This window comes from Tachyglossus aculeatus, chromosome 12 (genome assembly GCF_015852505.1).
Source record: "Tachyglossus aculeatus isolate mTacAcu1 chromosome 12, mTacAcu1.pri, whole genome shotgun sequence".
Lineage (NCBI taxonomy): Eukaryota > Metazoa > Chordata > Mammalia > Monotremata > Tachyglossidae > Tachyglossus > Tachyglossus aculeatus.
The window spans coordinates 17,061,800-17,081,851 of NC_052077.1; the positions used below are offsets into that span (position 1 = coordinate 17,061,800).

Here is a 20,052-nt window from a genome sequence, read left to right on the forward strand (position 1 = left end):
TTTACTATTGTTAGTAAATAGGCAGTCGTTCAATATTTTGGATGAATTTGATTTGGGCATCTTTTCAAATTTCTGGTTTTAGTTTTATAGTACTAGGATAGGCATTTCTTAAGACCAAATTAGGAATAGTAGTAATAATAATAATAGTAGTAATAATGGTTAGGCACGTACAAAGTGCTGAACACTATATTAACTCTTGGGGGTAGGTAATCAGGTTGGACAGAGTGTCTGTCCCATATGTGGCTCACAGTTGAAGTAGGAGGGAGAACTGGTATTTCATCTCCATTTTGCAAATGAGGAAACTGAGTTACAGAAGTTAAGAGACTTGCCCAAGGTCACGCAGAAGGCAGGCGGCAGAGCTGGGATTAGAATCTAGGCCCTTCGATTCCCAGGCCTGTGCTCTTCCCAGAAGGTCATGCCGCTTAGAAATCAGAATACATCCAACTTTATTATTTACCCTAATGAGGGGAATTGTTTATGTAAAAAAATATCTTGGCCGGTGTCACTGTTTGAGTTGCCGACTTGCTGATCTGATTGGGAGGCTACACAGCAGACAGAGTGGCCGAGCTGAGAGTTTAACCAAGGTCCCTTGATTCCCAGGCCGAGCTCTTTCAAGTAGGCACAGAGACACTCCAGCACACAAGGACTAAAGACAGACAGGGCCAATGACAGAAGACTGTAGGGCCACAGGAGGACAGTAGCAGAGATCAAAGGTATAAAGGAAGGCAGTTGTGTACAAAACCCCAACATTAGTGTGGTGTGGCCATTCCGGTATGAATTATTCAGAGTGGATGGTCTGGTTTTTTCCCTTTTTGGTGCCAAGCCTCCTCCCGCTGAGGCTTAGGAACGTGGCTGACTCACCTGATCTGAAATGTTGTTAGATCGGGCTTTGAACTGGCAAATTCATGGCGATGTGGGATCTGGGCTGCCCCTTATTAGTTGGGGGGGCTCTCGTAGTTGCCCGTGTGAAATCATGGACTTGGCTCTAAAGTGGCACTGGCCCAAGGCTCGGGCATGGGATTGGGCTTCAGGGGGTCAGTAGGTCACCAACAATGCCATCTGCTCTTACAGCAAGCTCAGCATGACTCCCAGAGCGGGTAATGGGTAGTGCTGAATGAGATCTGTCCGGGAATGGGTGGGAGAGGTGGCCCGCCGGCCCTGCTGCTCCATCCCTAGCCCAGGCATGTGACTTGTGGGCTTCCCACCGTCCTTGCCGACCAGCAGCTCTTGGCCCCCATCCCTGGGTCTTTGGAAGCAATCGGACCCTTCCTTAGTGGCCGGCTGCCCCCTTTACTCCCCATCCCTACAACACTAGTATGGTGCTTGGCACGCAATAAGCTTTCAGTAAATACGATTGATTGTTGTAGTGGCAGTGGGCCCTGCTTTCAATCCCCAGGTGTTCCAGTTTGAAAAAATGTGCACTTTCACCCTTCAGAGCAGTAGGGGGAAAACCAAAGGAGAAAGAATGAGAAGTACATAAATCTAAGCACCCAAGTACGTGAGCACAAACTGGTTATTCCTGCCAGTTTGTAAAGTGCATTCTATAATCGTGTTAGCATTTAGTTTCGACTACATTCTGACCTCTTTTTTTGCAAAAAATTACCGAGAAGCAGCAAACCTGATAATTCACTTCAGTCATCTACCCGCATTCTTTTTCTGAAAGTGCTAATGAGGTGTGAAATGTCTCAAAAGGAAAAAGTAAATGGGATGAATCCAGGTTCATAGAAAATTCATTAACTGGCTCATCAGGCTCTGGATAATTACGAACTGACTAAATTGTGATTTACCAGGATGTGTAATTTTTGTGTGCTTGGCTGTTTCCAGGGTCTGGGAAAGACACTTCAAACCATTTCTCTTCTTGGGTACATGAAACACTATAGAAATATTCCTGGCCCACATATGGTATTGGTTCCCAAGTCTACTCTACACAACTGGATGAATGAGTTCAAGAGATGGGTCCCAACACTTCGATCTGTTTGCTTGATTGGTGATAAAGAACAGAGAGTAAGTATTCAACATTTCTTAGGAGTAGCTTTGTATAAGAAGATACCCAATTTCTGAGAGAGACTATGACCCTCCTGGGACCCGGGAAGAATTATTTTAGATGTGGAAAGTTTCGATTTCATATATTAGGTGAAATATTAATGACCCCTTGTGAGGCTGTAGTGATAAGGGAAGGCTGGTAATTACAGAGTATATTAGTGATAAAAAAGAAAGGTTGTTACGACTGATTAGAGCCACTTACATTGCTTTAGGGTCTGGAAGGTGTCCTGTATTCTCCTTTGAAATCGTTCAGCTTGTTAAGGTACTTAATCCATGAAATACTGTAATGCTGAGGTCTTTTACTTTCTACTGAGTTAGTGCTAAACAAATGACTACTGTTGGGTGATTTACTTTCCCTTCATTTTGTTCTTGATTATATATAATAATATAGAAGCAGCGTGGCTCAATTGAAAGAGCATGGGCTTTGGAGTCAGATGTCGCAGGTTCAAATCCCGGCTCTGCCAATTGTCAGCTGTGTGACTTTGGGCAAGTCACTTAACTTCTCTGTGCCTCAGTTACCTCATCTGTAAAATGGGGATTAAGACTGTGAGACAACCTGTGGGACAACTTGATCACCTTGTAACCTCCCCAGCGCTTAGAACAGTGCTTTGCACATAGTAAGCGTTTGGTAATAAATGTCATCATTATTATTATAATGCATGTCCTGTTTCTGAAACGTAATATCCTTTACCGTTTTGCCATGCAGGCTGCCTTTGTCAGAGATGTCTTGTTACCAGGCGAATGGGATGTATGTGTAACATCATATGAAATGCTCATCAAAGAAAAGTCGGTGTTCAAAAAGTTTAACTGGCGGTATTTAGTCATAGATGAAGCCCACAGAATCAAAAATGAAAAATCTAAGGTAACGGCCGTAAGATGACTTTCTGATAGAGTTTGCTTAATTTTAAGTTTATCTTTAATTTTGAAGGGGTTACCAGTAAAATGTGGTGGATTCTAGTGAAACTGATTGCTTTTTCTCTTTCAGTTGTCAGAAATAGTGAGGGAATTCAAGACAACGAATCGACTGCTGTTGACAGGAACACCACTTCAGAACAACTTGCATGAGCTCTGGGCACTTCTCAACTTTCTGTTGCCAGATGTCTTTAACTCAGCTGATGTAAACTTTTTTTAAAATATTACTAATAATTTACATATTTAATGGTAGCTTCAGCCTTGGTGCTATTTTCATTTTTATCTAGAATTGGAAACTGGCATAAATAAGATATATATATATATGCACACACACATTTATTTACATCTCTGTTAATTTTGATTTCGTCTTGCCAGCTTGAAGTTTATGGGGCCAGGAAAGATCCATTTCAAACCAATGTATTTAGAGAATGCTTGTCAAAAACAGTATAATTGTTGATAAAATAGAAGATCAAATTTTGGGCTAATCATACATTTAATCTTTGATAGGATTGAACATTACATTTTAGAAATAGGTTTAAGAAACTTTTGTACATGCAGATATCTAAGCAATATCCACTCGTTTTCCCTCTATTTAAAATGAAGATGTCATTGCCTCATAGTTTTTTCCTTGAGATATTCCCATTTATCCTTCCTTCTTTTCCTACCCTTCTCTCCCATTCCCAATCACATTTATAGGTCAGTTCTTCAAGAAAAAGCTATGACTGTGATTTGGCATTTTTTTCCTATTTTCCTTGAACCCCAGATAATTCATTTTATTTTGGTTTTGTGTACTAATAGTTACATGGATACTTTGAAAGTGGAATATTGGGAATGCACTTATTTAGAGAAACATTCGGCTTTTAAACTGATATTTTTTCTTCAATTGAAGTTATAAACTTGGGAGTGGTGTTTGTTGTTCTGGAAGTGAATTCAGTGCGTTCAGAAGTGTTTACCTGCCTTTCTATAACTGCGCTAGACTAAGCTGTAGAAGGTAGGAGGGGTCAAGGAGTTGTTTTTCCCAGGCCTGCACTAATTAATTTTTATCATATTTTGACTTTAATGGTAGGTTACTTCAGGGGTGGACTTCTTAGGCAAACTTATCACCAAAGTATCTGGCTATAAGTTCACAAAACATTTGGTTTGAACTGTTACCCTAAATGATGCTCAGTTTTGCAGAGTTCACTTCCTAAAACCGAGGGTCATGCTTCTCTCGGTGCCCATAATTAGGTATGTGCCGTAATTGAGCTCAGAATTTTTTTTATCTGTTGGTTTAGGACTTTGATTCATGGTTTGATACAAATAACTGCCTCGGGGATCAAAAACTAGTTGAACGTCTTCATATGGTAAGTAGACAGTTTTCATTTTGGAATAGTACTCCACTCAATTAACTAATGAAAATTGCACAATTTTCTGTTGGCTGCTGATAAAGTGGGAATTCTCTAAAGCTGTCATAGACATTGTTTCCATGAACGTTTGCAAAAGATGTTTCCTACCTACAAATAGTTTATATGGTAATGAGGACAGAAATAGAAATATTTGCTTCCCAGGTCTCCATACCCAGGTCTCCCAGGTGCCTTGTTGATCTGAACTGTCCCAGGAGTCAGAGGCCACTCTGTCTCTAGGTTCTAGAATTGTTTTTCTTCTGCGAGGGTAGTTAAGAGGATTTGTTGTTGGCAAACAGATTTAAGTTCATCATATTATCTGCTGAAAAGTAGTTATTAATTTGCATGAGCCAACATTTTAGTGTTGGGAAAAAAAAGCTATACTCTGTTGAAGGAAGATTACGTACTTAGAAATGTTTGGTAACTTAGATTAAATCAATTTTGACACACATAGTTTTCTTTCATGTTTGAAGATGACACCAAGTGATGATTAAGTTCACCTTTGGGTCGGTGGATGGGTGGCCAAAGGGATAAGATAGGTACCCACAGCCCTGACCACAGTTTGTATGCCCAAAGACTTGTCATGTTATATTTGTTGTTTGCAGTGTCTGGTGCTGTTTACACTTTTTGCTTTTTTGCCCCCCAATCCATACGTATTTTATGCTTGAAGAGAGAAGCCCTTTTATTGTTGGCAATGTCCATACTGGTCAGTCTACATCAGTTGACTAATTTTCAGCTGATATACAGCATTATCTTAGGCTTTTTTTTTCCACACCTATATCCTTAAAATGTTTCCTCTCCCTTGCTTTTGGTTTCCAATTTCAAACTCCAGGATTCACTGTTGTTTGCATATTGTCTAGTCTTCATGCATATCCCATTCAGTGCAGCTGTGTTGATGTAACACTTAGGAGATAACCCTGTTCTAGCATTTCATTTTTGTGCTCTTGTCCTGGCATTTGATGTTGAGTATCGCCCATAACTGATAATGATGGAAGTGCTCAGAGAAGTAGATACGGCATCTGGGGGAGCCCTGGTCTCAAAGGCATAGAGATGGTCGGAGAGCACTACAGCTTTGGAAATCTTTAGTTTTGCTCTGGAGCCTGATAAACCACTGCTACCGCACTCTGATAGTCCCTAAAGGGTGTGCTGGCCTTATTGATTCGGTTTTCTTTTATTGTATTGTTTGTCAAGAGTGCTACCCAGGTAGGGGAATTATGGTCTGTGTTGCCAGTGTGCATTTTTGTGTGTATTTGCACCTTCCCTGGTTGAGCCAGATAAATGACCAAAGTTTTTTTCAGACTTACCGTCAGCCCCATAGTGCCTGGTAAAACTTGGTGAAGTGATTTATGTTAATTTGTGTGTCCACTTCAGTGTTTGCAAATAAAATATAAGCAGACCAGACCAGACCCAATCGCTGTTCCACATGAGGCTCACAGGCTAAAAGGGATGGGATCCTGATTTTTATATTCTGTCTTGATCTGTATATCACGGTGCAGCCTCATTTTTGTCAATTGTGAGGTGCACTTACTGTCGTAATCATTTTGTTGCAAGTAGATTCTATTTTTAAGTCATTTGCCCTAAGCCAATCCCCTGGTCCTGCCCAGTGTCTCGATGGCTGCCCGGTACACAGAATCGGGGAGGAAAGCACATTTGTTGCTCATATTCGGGACTGTGGTTTGAATTTCATCTTCCAACAGAGCGGCTCTGATATTGTAGCCCAGAAATGAATTCGGACCGGTAAAGGGAACAGATCTCTTCTAAGCATTTCAATTCTTATTTTAGGTTTTGCGGCCATTCCTCCTCCGAAGAATTAAGGCTGATGTGGAAAAGAGTTTACCTCCAAAGAAGGAAGTTAAAATTTATGTTGGTCTCAGTAAAATGCAAAGAGAATGGTAAGTGATCAAAATGGCCTTTTTCCTTTGTCCTTCCCAAACTGCAAGAGAAACTTGATCTCTGCCAACGACCGGGTGTTTGGCAAGGTGAGAGGTGGTGAGACAATGAAAGACTTAAGCAGTAAGAACTCCTGGCCCTTGCCCAGTGAGTTAACATTTCTCACATACTGGTGTGCCAATTTCCAGGCCATAAACACACACACACTACAATTTTTCTACCATTTTGGGGATTGTGCCCTTTCAGATGTCACTCATGTCACCCTGTCTTATCTCTTATTGGCATTACCTGCTTCATATGATTGCTTACAATGGGTAAAGCCCTGGGGTGATTCCATGCAGGTGAGAAGACAGGGTCCTTCTGGGTCTTTATTATCCCGGGCCTACCACCACTCTGCATATTCTGATCACATCTGTGCACTGGATCATAATGTAAAAGGAAGAATGGTGTCGTGGCAGTAAAAATGATGCTGAATTTTGGTCTGGGTAGGACAGGTGGCAGCAGTTGAGCTATGGCCACAGCTAATACCTTAGGCTTGGCATTTGTCCTTTTTCTTCTTTGGACTTGCAATGTCAACCATAAAAATTTGCCATCTCTGAGTGCACAAAATTATAACTACAGTCAAATTGCCATTTGCAGGAGTCAAACATTTAATGTTTGTAAAAATGTTCCTTTGAGTTTTTTGCTTCAGAAACTACTGTAAACAAACCGTAGAGTAGGGCTCCAACATTTTAAATGGAACTTGCTTGGGTAATTTGCCGGTTTTCCCGATACGTAACACAGAGTGTCTTTCCTGATTTCAAGGCACTTGACAAATAGCTTTTCAAGCAGTGAACATCAAGGTAAACAGTTCATATTAGATGGGAGAGTTGGGACAGCAGGGATAAGAACAAGGGAGGAGCAAACAAAGATAAAACTGTTATTGTTTAATGAATTCATTCTCATAATTCAGAACACAATAATTTTTAGAGCGCAAAACTATTTTGCATTTTAGCCACCATGTAGATTTAGAATTATAGTTTAATTTTAATGTAAAATTTCCTGACCTCATGGTAAGAATTGGCTGCTTTCTTCTTTTGTTTCGTTGTTCACAGAAAATGGTGTGGTAATTTTGACAAAAAGAGGAGGCAGAGATTCGAGAGGAGATGAAGAAAAGTTGAGGGTGGAGTTTATTGTTCAGTTATAACTTCTACCCACCACCTAAGCCTCTTGAGTAAAAAATATTTTCCCTTCCCTAGGTACACAAGAATCCTGATGAAGGACATAGACATATTAAACTCTGCAGGAAAAATGGACAAAATGAGGCTGTTGAACATTCTTATGCAATTGCGGAAGTGCTGCAATCATCCATACCTCTTTGATGGAGCGGAACCTGGTCCTCCTTACACAACAGATATGCATCTAGTTACTAATAGTGGAAAAATGGTGGTACTAGATAAACTGCTTCCTAAATTGAAAGAGCAAGGTATGCATTAAATGTGTCAAAACAGGGGATTGGCAAAAACTGTTAAAGCTCTCAAAATTTGGCTATGATTTTCAACTTCAAAATTTTTCCATTTTTTGCTACACTTAAGTTTTTAAAATACGGAAACTTTTTAAAAAGGCAATGGCTTTAGATAAGCCGATTGTTCTAGAGAAGCAGTATGACTTAGAAGAAAGAGCACACTTCCCCAGGACTCCGAGGATCTGGGTTCTAATCCTGGCTTTCCCATGTGCCTTCTCTGTGATCTTTGGCAAGTCCCATAGGTTTTCTGTGCCTTAGTTTCCTCATCTTTAAAATAGGAGTCAATATCTCTTCTCTCTCCTACTTCGCCTGGGACAGGGAGCACGTGTGATCTGATTACCTTGCTTCTGTCCCAGTACTAAGAAATGGTTGGCACATAATAAGTGCTTAACAAATACCGTTATTATTAGTATTAGTGTAGCAAATTTTCTTCTTTAGTCACCTGGATTTCTGGTGACTTATTGAAAGACACTGTAGTGCACTTTATTCTGTGCCTCTTGGAGCTGATTTGAACGTCCCTTGTGTTGCTGTGAGACCAGCATGTGGATGCCTTTCCCATAATTACTAATTGGGTTGACAACAATTTGAAAAACACTGTTTTAAAGAGATGTTGTCAGGTCTTCCTCCTGTTTCTTTACATCTGTCCATCTACCGCTCTACAGTCTTCTTTGCAAAATTTTTAAAATGGCAGCAACCCACTGTATATTTGGAAAGCTTAATACTTGGAATATGCACACAATCTTTAGTTAAACATGACATAATTCTTGTTTTGAGAGACTATAATCACACAGTATTTCTGTTCAGTCTTTGCATGCTGGGTTCCACATAACATTTTATATAAGGTTACTCAAGGTATTGATTTTTAAAACACAGGTTGTGGTAACACATTCTAGGTACAGTTTTGCCGTTTGCCTATTTTTGTCATTCGTTGTTGCAGAATTGAAGAGTACAAATTTATAATGGCTTTATAATTCGTCATTTTTTAATGTTAAGGTATTTGTGGCTGTTATCTTTTAAGATTAATCATCCAGAGAAGCAGCATGGCTCAGTGGAAAGAGCCCGGGATTTGGAGTTAGAGGTCATGGGTTCAAATCCCGGCTCCGCCAATTGTCAGCTGTGTGACTTCGAGCAAGTCACTTAACTTCTCTGTGCCTCAGTTACCTCATCTGTAACATGGGGATTAAGACTGTGAGCCCCCCGTGGGACAACCTGATCACCTTGTAACCTCCCCAATGCTTAGAACAGTGGTTTGCACATAGTAAGTGCTTAATAAATGCCATCATTATTATTATTATTACATCAGGTTTCCACATTAGGAAACAGCTGTGAGAGGTTAAGTATTGGCATTAAAATATCAGAATTTTTGATAAATAATTTCTATTTATTATCAATGAAAAATATTTTAATAGAGAAATTTCATGATGGGAGAGAGCAAAATGTTCTCTCTGTCCAAATATTTTAGTAGTCTTGCTAATGTATTTTGAAACCTAAAACTTTCATGACAGAATGCTGCTCTGTGTGGTTATTGAACTTTCCAAAATTTCATGTTAAAGATATTCAGTAGTTAGAGATGCTTATTAATGACAACCCTTATTAGTCTTATACATTTTTAAGTAGTTTTTAAGGTTTTAGTAAAGATTTTACTACTTTGAGATGCCTGATATTGCAATCTTCTAATCTCTACAGACTCACGAGTACTGATTTTCAGTCAGATGACAAGAGTTTTAGATATTTTGGAAGATTACTGCATGTGGAGAAATTATGAGTACTGCAGGTTGGATGGGCAGACACCTCATGATGAGAGACAAGTGAGTTAATTTATCATCAGTCATCCAGTAGTATTTATTGAGTTCTTACCGTGTGGAAAGCACTGCACTAAGTCCTTGGGAGTGTGCAGTAAAGTTAGTGGACACAATCCCTACCCTCAAGGAGTTTGCAATTTAGTGAGAGAGACAGGCACTAAAAATAGCATGTAAGGGAAGCAAGAGAGTATAAGTATAATCAATCAATTAATCAATGATATTTATTTTATTGAGTGCTTACGGTCTGGACCACTGTCTTAAGTGCTTGGGGAAGTACAATACATCAGAGCTGGTAGACAAGTTCCCTATCCACAAGAAGCTTACAGTTGAGAGGGGGAGACAGCTTTGCTTAAGGTTACAGATCCAAGTGGGAGAGGAAATCAGAGAAAAAGGGCTTAATTGGGGAAGGCCACTTGGAGGAGATATGATTTTAATAAGGCTTTGAAAGTAGAGTGGTGGTTTGTCATATATGGGAGGGGAGGGAGTTCCAGGTCATGTCAGAGATGGGCAAGGGGTCAGCGGCATGGGAGATGAGACGGAGGCATAGTGAGCAACCAGGTGCTAGAGGCGCAGAGTTTACCGCCTGGATTGTAGTCGGAAATCAGCGAGGTAAGGTGGGAGGGGATGAGCGAATGGAGTGCTTTAAAGCCGAAGGTAAAGGCGATTCTGTTCGATATAGAGGTGGATGGAAAACCACTGGAAGTTTTTTGAGTGAAGAGATGTGGACTGAGTTTTTTTGTTTTGTTTTGTTTTTTTAAAAAAATGATATGGGCTCCAGAGTCAAGTGTGGCCTAGAGTGGGGAGAGAAGGAGAGCTCTCTTCCTCCCTTCAAAGCCCTACTGAGAGCTCACCTCCTCCAAGAGGCCTTCCCAGACTGAGCCCCATTTTTCCTCTCCTCCTCCCCCTCCCCCCTGCCCAACCTCCTTCCCCTCCCCACAGCACCTGTATATATGTTTGTACAGATTTATTACTCTATTTTACTTGTACATATTTACTATTCTATTTATTGTGTTAATGATGTGCATCCAGCTTTACTTCTGTTTATTCTGATGACTTGACACCTGTCCACATGTTTTGTCTTGTTGTCTGTCTCCCCCTTCTAGACTGTGAGCCGGTTATTGGGTAGGGGCCATCTCTATATGTTGCCAACTTGTACTTCCCAAGTGCTTAGTACAGTGCTCTGCACACAGTAAGCGCTCAATAAATACGAATGAATGAATGAATGAATGAATGAGAGGTCAGTGAGAATATGTAAGAATGTATACGTAAGTGTTATAGGGATGCTGTGAGAAAGGAGGGTGGTTGATGTCATACACAATAATGTTTTGACTCTTTGCTTCTGTTTCTACAGGACTCCATCAATGCATACAATGAACCAAACAGCTCCAAATTTGTATTTATGCTGAGCACACGTGCCGGGGGTCTTGGAATCAATCTTGCTACTGCTGATGTTGTAATTTTATATGACTCTGACTGGAATCCACAAGTAGATCTTCAGGCTATGGTAGGAGATTACAAATCAGTTCTATAAGCCCTATTTACGAAAGCATTTACTCTTAGTAAGTGCCTAAAGAAGGCCCACCGCAGGTCTGAGTAGCCAGTTGGGGTGGCTGTGGGGATGAATTGTGACCAGATGACCAGCTGACCTGATCCATAGAGAAAGGATATGTCTTGGGGCCCCAGCCTCTTATTTCCCATGTATATTATTGGCAGCAGTCTCAAGGATTTAAATAGAACAGATTCATTTGTTCCTACTGTGGAGGCCACAATTATTATATGATACAAAACTACCCAGAATGCAGTCCAACCCATGCTTTGTTTTGGTGCCTCTTCTAGAGTTCCCCTAAAGGGAAGCAGATCAAACCTTGCTGAGATCCATTTTTAAAAAAAATCCTTTTTGTCCTAAAATATACTAAGGATTAGAGAACCATTTTTCCAGAATTAGGGAACTGAATCAACTTTTGCTGTCTTAAGTGTGTTTGATGTATGAAAGAGGTGCTTAAGGTCTGAGCTTGGGGTTCCAGCCTTTATCCCACTAGGAAGACCCTCAATAAAGAGGAGTTGTTCCTTGTTGGCTCTCAATACCAGTAGATGTGCTGGGGAGCTGCCACCTGGGAATGGAGGAATGAGTGGAGATTATTTATTTTGGGGAAAGCTGAGAACAACTATACTAAGAATTTTGCCTTTGCAGTCTTTTTTATATAACAATGAGCCACTGAGCAGATACTGATAATTTTGTGGACCTGTGGAGCTGTGGAACCAATCACGAGTAGGATGTGATTAATTTATCAGGGCTCTGTGCTTGAGCTCCTCTCCTTCCTTTGTCTGCCCATAGTTCTGGCTGGAGTTTTGGATTGCAACTGAAAGTTTTGGGACGTGAAGCCACCACTGAAATATCTTGTATTTGTTGTTGTTAAAGTTTACTAAGTGGAAAATTAAATTTACTGTATACTCATAACTAGAGGGAGTAAATGATTTTGTTGCAAGACCTGAGAGTGCATTTTGCTTTAGTTTTTTTAAGCTAAGGAAATTTAGAGACTGCTTTGGAAAAAAAGAAAGTACTTTATCTTCCAGGAATATTGTGAGAATGACCTGAGATAACATGCTCCCACCAATCCAAAATATTTACTTCTCTGGTGTGCTAAATGGTATCCTAGTAAAGTGAAAGAGTGTGCTCTTTCCAAGTGTCTTATTACCAAAGGAATGGGCATTGGAGACAATGTAATTGACTCTCCTCAAAAGAAATGTACTCTACAGAGTACAGTTAATTTTTTTTTCAATTTACCAAGGATCTCAGAAAATCTAGCTGGAAGCTTTCGTTTGTGTAGCTTCAGTGTGAAGGTAAACTGGTTGATCAGGTTAAAGCAACGTCAACTTCTTGATCAGAAATGAAGCAATTTTTTAATGATTTTTCATTAATTGAAGTCTTACAGCTAACATTTTCACTGTAGTTGAAATACTATTTAAAAATAGTTCAATTTTGGGAATAAGAAAACCCATTATTCAAGCTGGTGATGAATATATTGAAAATATTTTTTTTACTGCCAAAGAGTGCATTAAACAAGTTGAGAAAATCAGTGCTCCAAATATAGTAGTAGCCATAGCTTGTATTCTTTCTTTGTTGCATTTATAATTTAGTTACAAATAAATAGGGAACCATAGGTCTTTCGTTCTTTTTTGGGGGGTGGGGTGGGGGGAATTTCAGTACACAAATTAATATCTTCAACAGGAGTTGGATTTGAAAAATGGTTGGGGAACTCCAGATGATTTTTATTAGAATTAGCAGCTTTGGGAAATTGTTTGGAGGCAGAGGAGTTTGACATAAATGGCTAGCATGAAGCCACTATTGATTACTTAGGGTAGGGCTTATCTGTGGATTTAATTGACCTGAGCTTTCCCTTTCTCCATCTGAACAGATAATTGAGCATTGTCTTTGTTGAGTAATAAAGATACAGGGTAGACATCTAAAGTTTATGCTTGAATTGGTTTTTAAAAAATACCCCCTTTGATTTGAAAAAAATTGGGAACTTGTATTTTATGAGTGATTCAAGTAGATGCAGAGAAAGACTTTAAAAAGTCTAATAAAATTATGCCATTTTGAAAGGATCAGTTATTAAGAACTTGAAATTAACTTTTTAAGAGGGAAAATTATTGGCATTCAGATAGCACCGCTTGAAGTTACTCTTGCCAGAATGCAACTTTTTAGTGTTTTGGACACAACTCCAGTGTCACAGTGTGTCTGTGAATTGGCCATAAGCATATCAGTCGCATTGGTCTCTTAATCAGAAGCATCACTTTCAGTAGCATTGCATAGAAAACTAATTGTTACACCATATGTTTACTGGAAACAGTGAACTTTAATCAGTTACAAATTAGTTTCCTGTTACTGGTGCTGGAGACATAATACAAGCCAGCTTAAATAGGTTTTAGAGGCTGAAGCCTCTTTCTTACTGTTTCAGCAGTTTCTGAACTATTTTTCCCTTAGTCCCATGTTTATGTGGGGAGACAATGGTTGCACAGAAACAACTTCTTAGCTTTCCTAAGGTTTTTCAAGAATGCAATTCTGGCATTGTAACAGGAATACTTATATATGAAATGTGAGAACGCCTGTAGATTATTTTATATATTTCTTAGTCTGATTATTCCTATAGGCCATTTTATACTGTTGTCTGGCACTTGTATAATAGCCGATCAGAATTAAAACATCATCTTTAAGTTTGTCATCACACACGATGCTCACATACATTTGTTTGTCTAGGATCGGGCACATAGAATTGGACAAACCAAGACTGTTAGAGTATTCAGATTTATCACCGACAACACAGTGGAGGAAAGAATAGTAGAGCGTGCTGAGATGAAACTCAGATTGGATTCAATAGTTATTCAACAAGGTATGTAATGAAACATTAAAAAATAATTCTTTCCCTTTGCTTCTTGGATAAGAAGCAAATACATCTTGGATAAGATGTATTTAGCAGGTTTTGGAGTTTCGGTGGGTTTTTTTGTTTTTTGTTTTGTTTTTCATTTTTGGATCATTTGTTGTTCTAACCAAGTCAGTCATGTTTATCTAGTATGATTAAAAGCAAGTGCCCATGTTTCCCGATGATCTGAATTTGGAGCAAGTCTGTTAACTTTCTGTAGTTGTACTCTGAAGTGTTTCATTCCATAAAATTATCACTTTTAATTTTAATTTTCTGAACCGTCATATTTGCTCTACCATATTACTTGCTAATGGTAAAACAGTCGGTGGTATTTTATTGCGAGCATACTATGTGCAGAACACTGTACTAAACACTTGGCAAAATGAATATACTTGGTAGAGTGATCCCCGCCCACAGGAAGCTTATAGTCTACAGGGGAGACAGACATTAAAATAAATCACAGGTAGGGGAAATAAGAGTGAAGATATGTATATAAATGTTGTGGGGCTGAAGGAAGGCAGCCACTTGTACACTACGAAACAGAGTGGGTACAGCAAACATTGTTCCTTTGGGTTCTGAAAGAAGTTTTCAAATCCAGAATTGTTTGAAGGGAGAAGTCTTCCCCTCCTTTTCTCCCCCCCTGAAAAAAATGCACCCATTTTCTCTAAAACAAAATTTCCTTAAAAGAAGCTCTGAACTAAATAAGATTAACTTGCCTAGAAAGGTAGTTTTCAAATCATTAAAAAGATCAAGTGGGACCTGGATTTTCTAGTTCATTTTCTAGCTCATGGTATTCCCCGTCATTTTTCCTAATTGAGCTAGAAAATAAAATGAATGCCACAAACCTCAAAATCTGAAGGTAGGTAAATTATGGGTCTTCACTGTGCCACTTGACTGGAACAGAACTGTAGATTTAGAGATCATCCTTCCAGGACGAGCTTGTCAATAAAGTGTGGCTTGTGTTGGAAGAAATGCTTGGGCACATGTGGGTGATGATGGGCATAGTCAGTAATAAAACAAGAGTTTTCCTTTGTGAGTATTTTGTGCAAGAATGCAACTCCTTCTTCACAGGAGAATGGTAGTATTTATTGTGCCCCCTTATTGGTTTTAATTTACAAATTCTCAAACATCAGACCAGTTTGTTTAATAATGTCTAGGAGTAGAGGGCTAAGGTTGAAGCTCTTCTCCAGGAGTGATTGACCAAAGAATTAAAATTGAGCGTGCTTTTTATTGATTTCTAGATTTTACTACTCTATTGCTGACTAATAATTAGTTTTGTAGTCTTCCCCCATTTCTTCCCCCCAGTATGCATTTAATAAGTATTATAACACAGGGAAAGGGTCTGGTGAAAAATGTGCTTGAAAGTAGGTCCCATTTGGGAGATGGTGTTAGTGAGCAGCATGATGTAGTGGATGGAGCACAGGCCTGGGAATCAGGGTCATGGGTTCTACTTGTCTGATGTGTGACCTTGGGCAAGTCACTTCACTTCTCTGTGTCTCAGTTGCCTCATCTGTAAAATGGGAATTGAGACTGTGAGGCCCAGGTGGGACGGGCAGTGCATCCAACCTGATTTCCTTGTATCCACCCCAGGACTTGGTACAGCGCTTGGCACATAGTAAGCACTTAACAAATACCACAGTTATTATTAAATGTTTTTATATGAAAATGTAGGACAGTACCAGATGACTTTTTTAAAAAGAAACACGTAGTTTTTGGTGTCAAACTTTTCCTTTCTCATTTTCTCTAAATTCTACCATATGCTGTTCCCAGGAAGGCTAGTGGATCAAAATCTGAATAAAATTGGGAAAGACGAAATGCTGCAAATGATTCGGCATGGTGCAACACATGTGTTTGCTTCAAAAGAAAGTGAGATTACTGACGAGGATATCGACGGTATCTTGGAAAGAGGTGCAAAGAAGGTGAGGTCCAAACTGATTTCAGGTTTCGCAAACTCTTATAGCTAACCGAATAGCCCATTTCTCTGCTTCTCTGGGCAGAGAAAGGTGCACCCCAGTCATCCCCACTGAATGGATATATTGTCAAGTCAGGGTTAGATCTCCTTTCTAGATGTTCTCTTCCGCTCCCAGGGTTTTGGGGACAGCAGTCTTGATTATTTTTGAGGCTAGTTCAGCACGCTGAGGCTTAGAGGGAGGTAATGGAGGGGCATTGGGGCATAACCATGATGGCATTTATTAAGCACTTTGTGCAAAGCACTGTCTAAGCGCTGAAGGAGGGTACAAGGTGATCAGGTTGTCCCATGGGGGCTCACAGTCTTCATCCCCATTTTACAGATGAGGTAACAGGCACAGAGAAGTTAAGTGACTTGCCCAAAGTCACACAGCCGACAATTGGCGGAGCCGGGATTTGAACCCATGACCTCTGACTCCAAAGCCTGGGCTCTTTCCACTGAGCCACGCTGCTTCTCACATAAGGAGGGTGGAGGGTAGTGAATAAAGCAGAAAAGGCTACTTTTGAAGCCAAAATTGTGGTCAGGTGTAGGATGGGCTGTATGAGTGATGCAAAAGAGATTGAGGCACAAAGGGGGAGACTGTATGGTGGAATAGCAGGGGCATGGGTACAAAATGAACACAACATGCTTATTTCATGGCAAATATTTTGAAACAGACATATCTGACATTGTTCTGATCACATCTTTTTTCAGACCGCAGAAATGAATGAAAAGCTCTCCAAGATGGGTGAAAGCTCACTCAGAAACTTTACAATGGATACAGAATCCAGTGTTTATAACTTCGAAGGAGAGGACTACAGAGAAAAGCAAAAGGTAGTACCTAAAGTTTAGCTGAATGAAGATTTAATATGGATATCAGCACCATGATGAGTACTTTTTGGAATGCAAACATTTTGCAGCTTTCTCTACAAAACCATGTACCTGTTAAATTTACTGTAATTTAGCTTGGAAACTTTGAAAATTTCCTCCAGGTTTATATATATACTCACAAATGTATATTGCATATCCCATTGTAATAGGTGTATGTCATGGTTTGCAGTTAACTCCATCATCTAAAGGATGTGGAGTTAACATGAGTAATTGAAATCCTCTGGTAATTTACAAACTTTTATCCAATAATTATAAAGACCTCACTTCCCTAAACCTTTTATCAGTGCTGCTGGCTAGGAGCAAACGTAACTGCCTTGGGCTTCATTTTGTTTCTCTCTACTTTGCTGTATCATTTGGCAGAAGAGCTGATGAACAGTGAAATGTGCAGAAAGCAGAACTGAGCAGCAAAGGATGGATAATCCATAGAGTGTTTAACTGAGACTTGATTTTTCAAGAGTAAAAGCATTATGTGGCATTTTACCAAAGAGCTCTGGAAACTGACATAACTGAGGAGTATTTTTCAACCTGAAAACTTTAGTATAGTAGCAGGGAATGGTGCAGAGGTTATTTGGGACTCCGATTACTCTTGGGTCAGATGATGGGTGTGTAAGACTGAGAGCCCCACGTATAACATTCATTCAGAATTAATGAATGAATGAATTCAATCATATTTATTGAGCGCTTACTCTGTGCAGAGCACTGTACTAATCGCTTGAAAAGTACAATATAGCACTAGAGACAATCCCTGCCCACAATGGGCTCTCAGTCTAGAGGAACAGGAACTGTGTCCAACCTGATTTGCTGGTATCCACCCAGCACTTAGAACAGTGCCTGGCATATAGTAAACTCTTAACAAATACTATTATTTTTATCATTAGTATTATTATGGATGAACAGACAGTTGGGGAATAATGGGTGAAGGGAGCAGATAGATATTGTGGGGCCACATGGTGATGAGCCTTGAAGCTGATTATGGGTGAACTAATGCATGTGTGTTATGCAGTTATTTGAAAATTGCACAATGTTTTTTCAAATTAATTTTTTTCAACTGTTTTAGAATGTCTCATATAGCACCAACACATTGCCTTAAGCTGTGTAACAAAGCTTTAACTTTAGCTTAATTAATTTATGGCACATTGGGTCTGCAGGTTTTCTCTCTCTCTCTCTCTCTCTCTAAGACCAGAAATGCAGGGAAATCCTGCTTTAAAAAAGTGTATCAGATGGCAGGAAAAACATTTTTTGGTGGCTTTTTTAGGAATAAATTATAGAGTGGGGGTAGTCACAACAAAAAGATTCCAAGGGACCTAAACTATAGAAGGGTCCCAGGGTCCTTTAGATTTAGTTTTGCAATATTGGGGATTTTTGTTGGTAAAACACAATGGAAGTATTAGGGAGTGCTGTTCCATCAATGTGAATATGTCCTGAATAAAACACAACCCACACCTTGGCACAGAAAGATTTAGTGGAGGAGGAAATTATAGGCTGACACAATGTGCCAATCAAGACGATGTGGAAAACATATAGAGAGGTGGATGTCTATCTTTATGCGTCCCAATTTCTGCCTCAATATCAACTATACTACACTGTACATTTGTGTTTTTGAACTTCTGAACTTTACAGGCAAAAGCTGTAAAGTCTTCTGCTAATGGTGAACACAATACTATAGAGAAGTAGTGTGGCCTGTGGCCCTGGGAGTCAGAAGCGACCTGGGTTCTGATCCGGGCTCCCCGACTTGTCTGCTTCATGACCCTTGGGCAAGTCGCTTCGCTTCTCTGCATCAGTTACCTCATCTGCAAAATGGGGATTAAGAGTGGTCCCCATGTGGGCAATGGACATTGTCTACCTTGATTAGCTTGTATCTCCTCCAGCCCTTAGTACAGTACCTGGCATGTTGTTAGTACTTAATACCACAAAAAAAACTATAGAAATATATTTCAAAATAGGTCAGTCAAAGTGTTATGTTGTAATCATCTTTATTCCCTTGAATTAACCGTTTTTATTTATTGAAGCTTTCCCCAAACCCGAGGTTCTTCAAGAATGTGGAATATAACATGCTATATAGCTGTTATAACATGTTATAGCTGAAGTGACTGTACAAGTCATTGTTGGAGTCACTTTGATATTAAACACCTTTATTTTTTCAGATGGCATTCACAGAGTGGATTGAACCACCCAAGCGAGAAAGAAAAGCCAACTATGCAGTTGATGCATATTTCAGGGAAGCTCTTCGTGTCAGTGAACCCAAAGCACCCAAGGTGAGTTGATTGCAATAATGAAATTGTAAGAAAAAAATCAAACTTTTTTTCTATGTACGTAGGCGGGATATATAGAGTAGGTGGCATGGGAGCTATTAAAATGGCCTCAAGTTCCTGCTGTAGTTTTGACTACTATAGTAATTTTATGAGCTAAAAAATGTCAGTATATTTAATTTTATCTTTTATTGCAATGGAAGCATTTCTCAATTCAGAGAGCTGAAACAGGCATAATTGGAGGTGCTATAGAGAAGATGAGTTTTTGAGAAAGTGATGCTTTTTGAGTTGAAAGTTTCCAAGTTTTACTTCTCTCTTCCTTACTTTGCTGCATCATTTGGCAGGAAATGGAAGTGTGTGTCATTGGGGTGTAGGGGAAAGTGCCCAGTTCTTGCCTCTGCTATTAGCAGCTGCAGCCTCGCTTCTTGTAAGTGTCTGGCTGACTGGCCACTGGCCCTTTTCTCCCCAAGGGAAAGCAGGAAATAGTTCTACTTTGATCTTTGGGGCTGGGGGCGAGGGGTATTTGCTCAGGTAGACTGTCCCATGGCTCAAGAGCTCAGGCCATGTGCATTTTAGCGATGAGCCCAAAAGAGGGTCTTGTTGGCAGAAGAGAGGTGTCTGGATGCTAATGTACAGACAACAGGAGTACTACCCAAGTGCGGTGGCCGGCCTATCAGTGGGAGGGTCCACTCTACAGGTTTGTGTTTAGTGTCTTCTTAACAGTGCGCACACGGAGGGGTCGGGGAAGCACAGTGGCCTAGTGGTAAGAGCCTGGGAGCCCTAGGACTTGGTTCTAATCTTGACTCCGCTGCTGCCTGCTGTGTGACCTTGGGCAAGTCATTTAATTTCCGGTTGTTTAAAGTGGGGATTCTGTGTCTATATTCCACCCTACTTCAACTGTGAGGCCCATGTGGGACAGGGACTGTGTCCGACCTGATTGTCTTATTGGTTATTATCTTATCTTATTATCTTATCTTATTATTACCCGTTTATCGCAGCATCGCTAGGGC

The 20,052-nt window shown here is 39.9% G+C and overlaps 1 protein-coding gene across 2 annotated transcripts in view; it reads left to right on the plus strand.

Annotated features, from left to right (window-relative positions):
• SMARCA5 (SWI/SNF related, matrix associated, actin dependent regulator of chromatin, subfamily a, member 5) overlaps nt 1-20,052 on the plus strand; it is a 48,878-nt gene that overhangs the window by 20,782 nt on the left and 8,044 nt on the right. For both annotated transcript variants that reach the window (XM_038755126.1, XM_038755127.1), the window contains exons 6-17: nt 1,825-2,004; nt 2,750-2,905; nt 3,029-3,160; nt 4,230-4,298; nt 6,120-6,229; nt 7,466-7,692; nt 9,418-9,539; nt 10,885-11,037; nt 13,792-13,924; nt 15,725-15,873; nt 16,617-16,736; nt 18,938-19,048. In XM_038755126.1, coding sequence (XP_038611054.1) covers nt 1,825-2,004; nt 2,750-2,905; nt 3,029-3,160; nt 4,230-4,298; nt 6,120-6,229; nt 7,466-7,692; nt 9,418-9,539; nt 10,885-11,037; nt 13,792-13,924; nt 15,725-15,873; nt 16,617-16,736; nt 18,938-19,048 — 1,662 coding nt within the window. The remainder of the gene's footprint in view (nt 1-1,824; nt 2,005-2,749; nt 2,906-3,028; nt 3,161-4,229; nt 4,299-6,119; nt 6,230-7,465; nt 7,693-9,417; nt 9,540-10,884; nt 11,038-13,791; nt 13,925-15,724; nt 15,874-16,616; nt 16,737-18,937; nt 19,049-20,052) is intronic.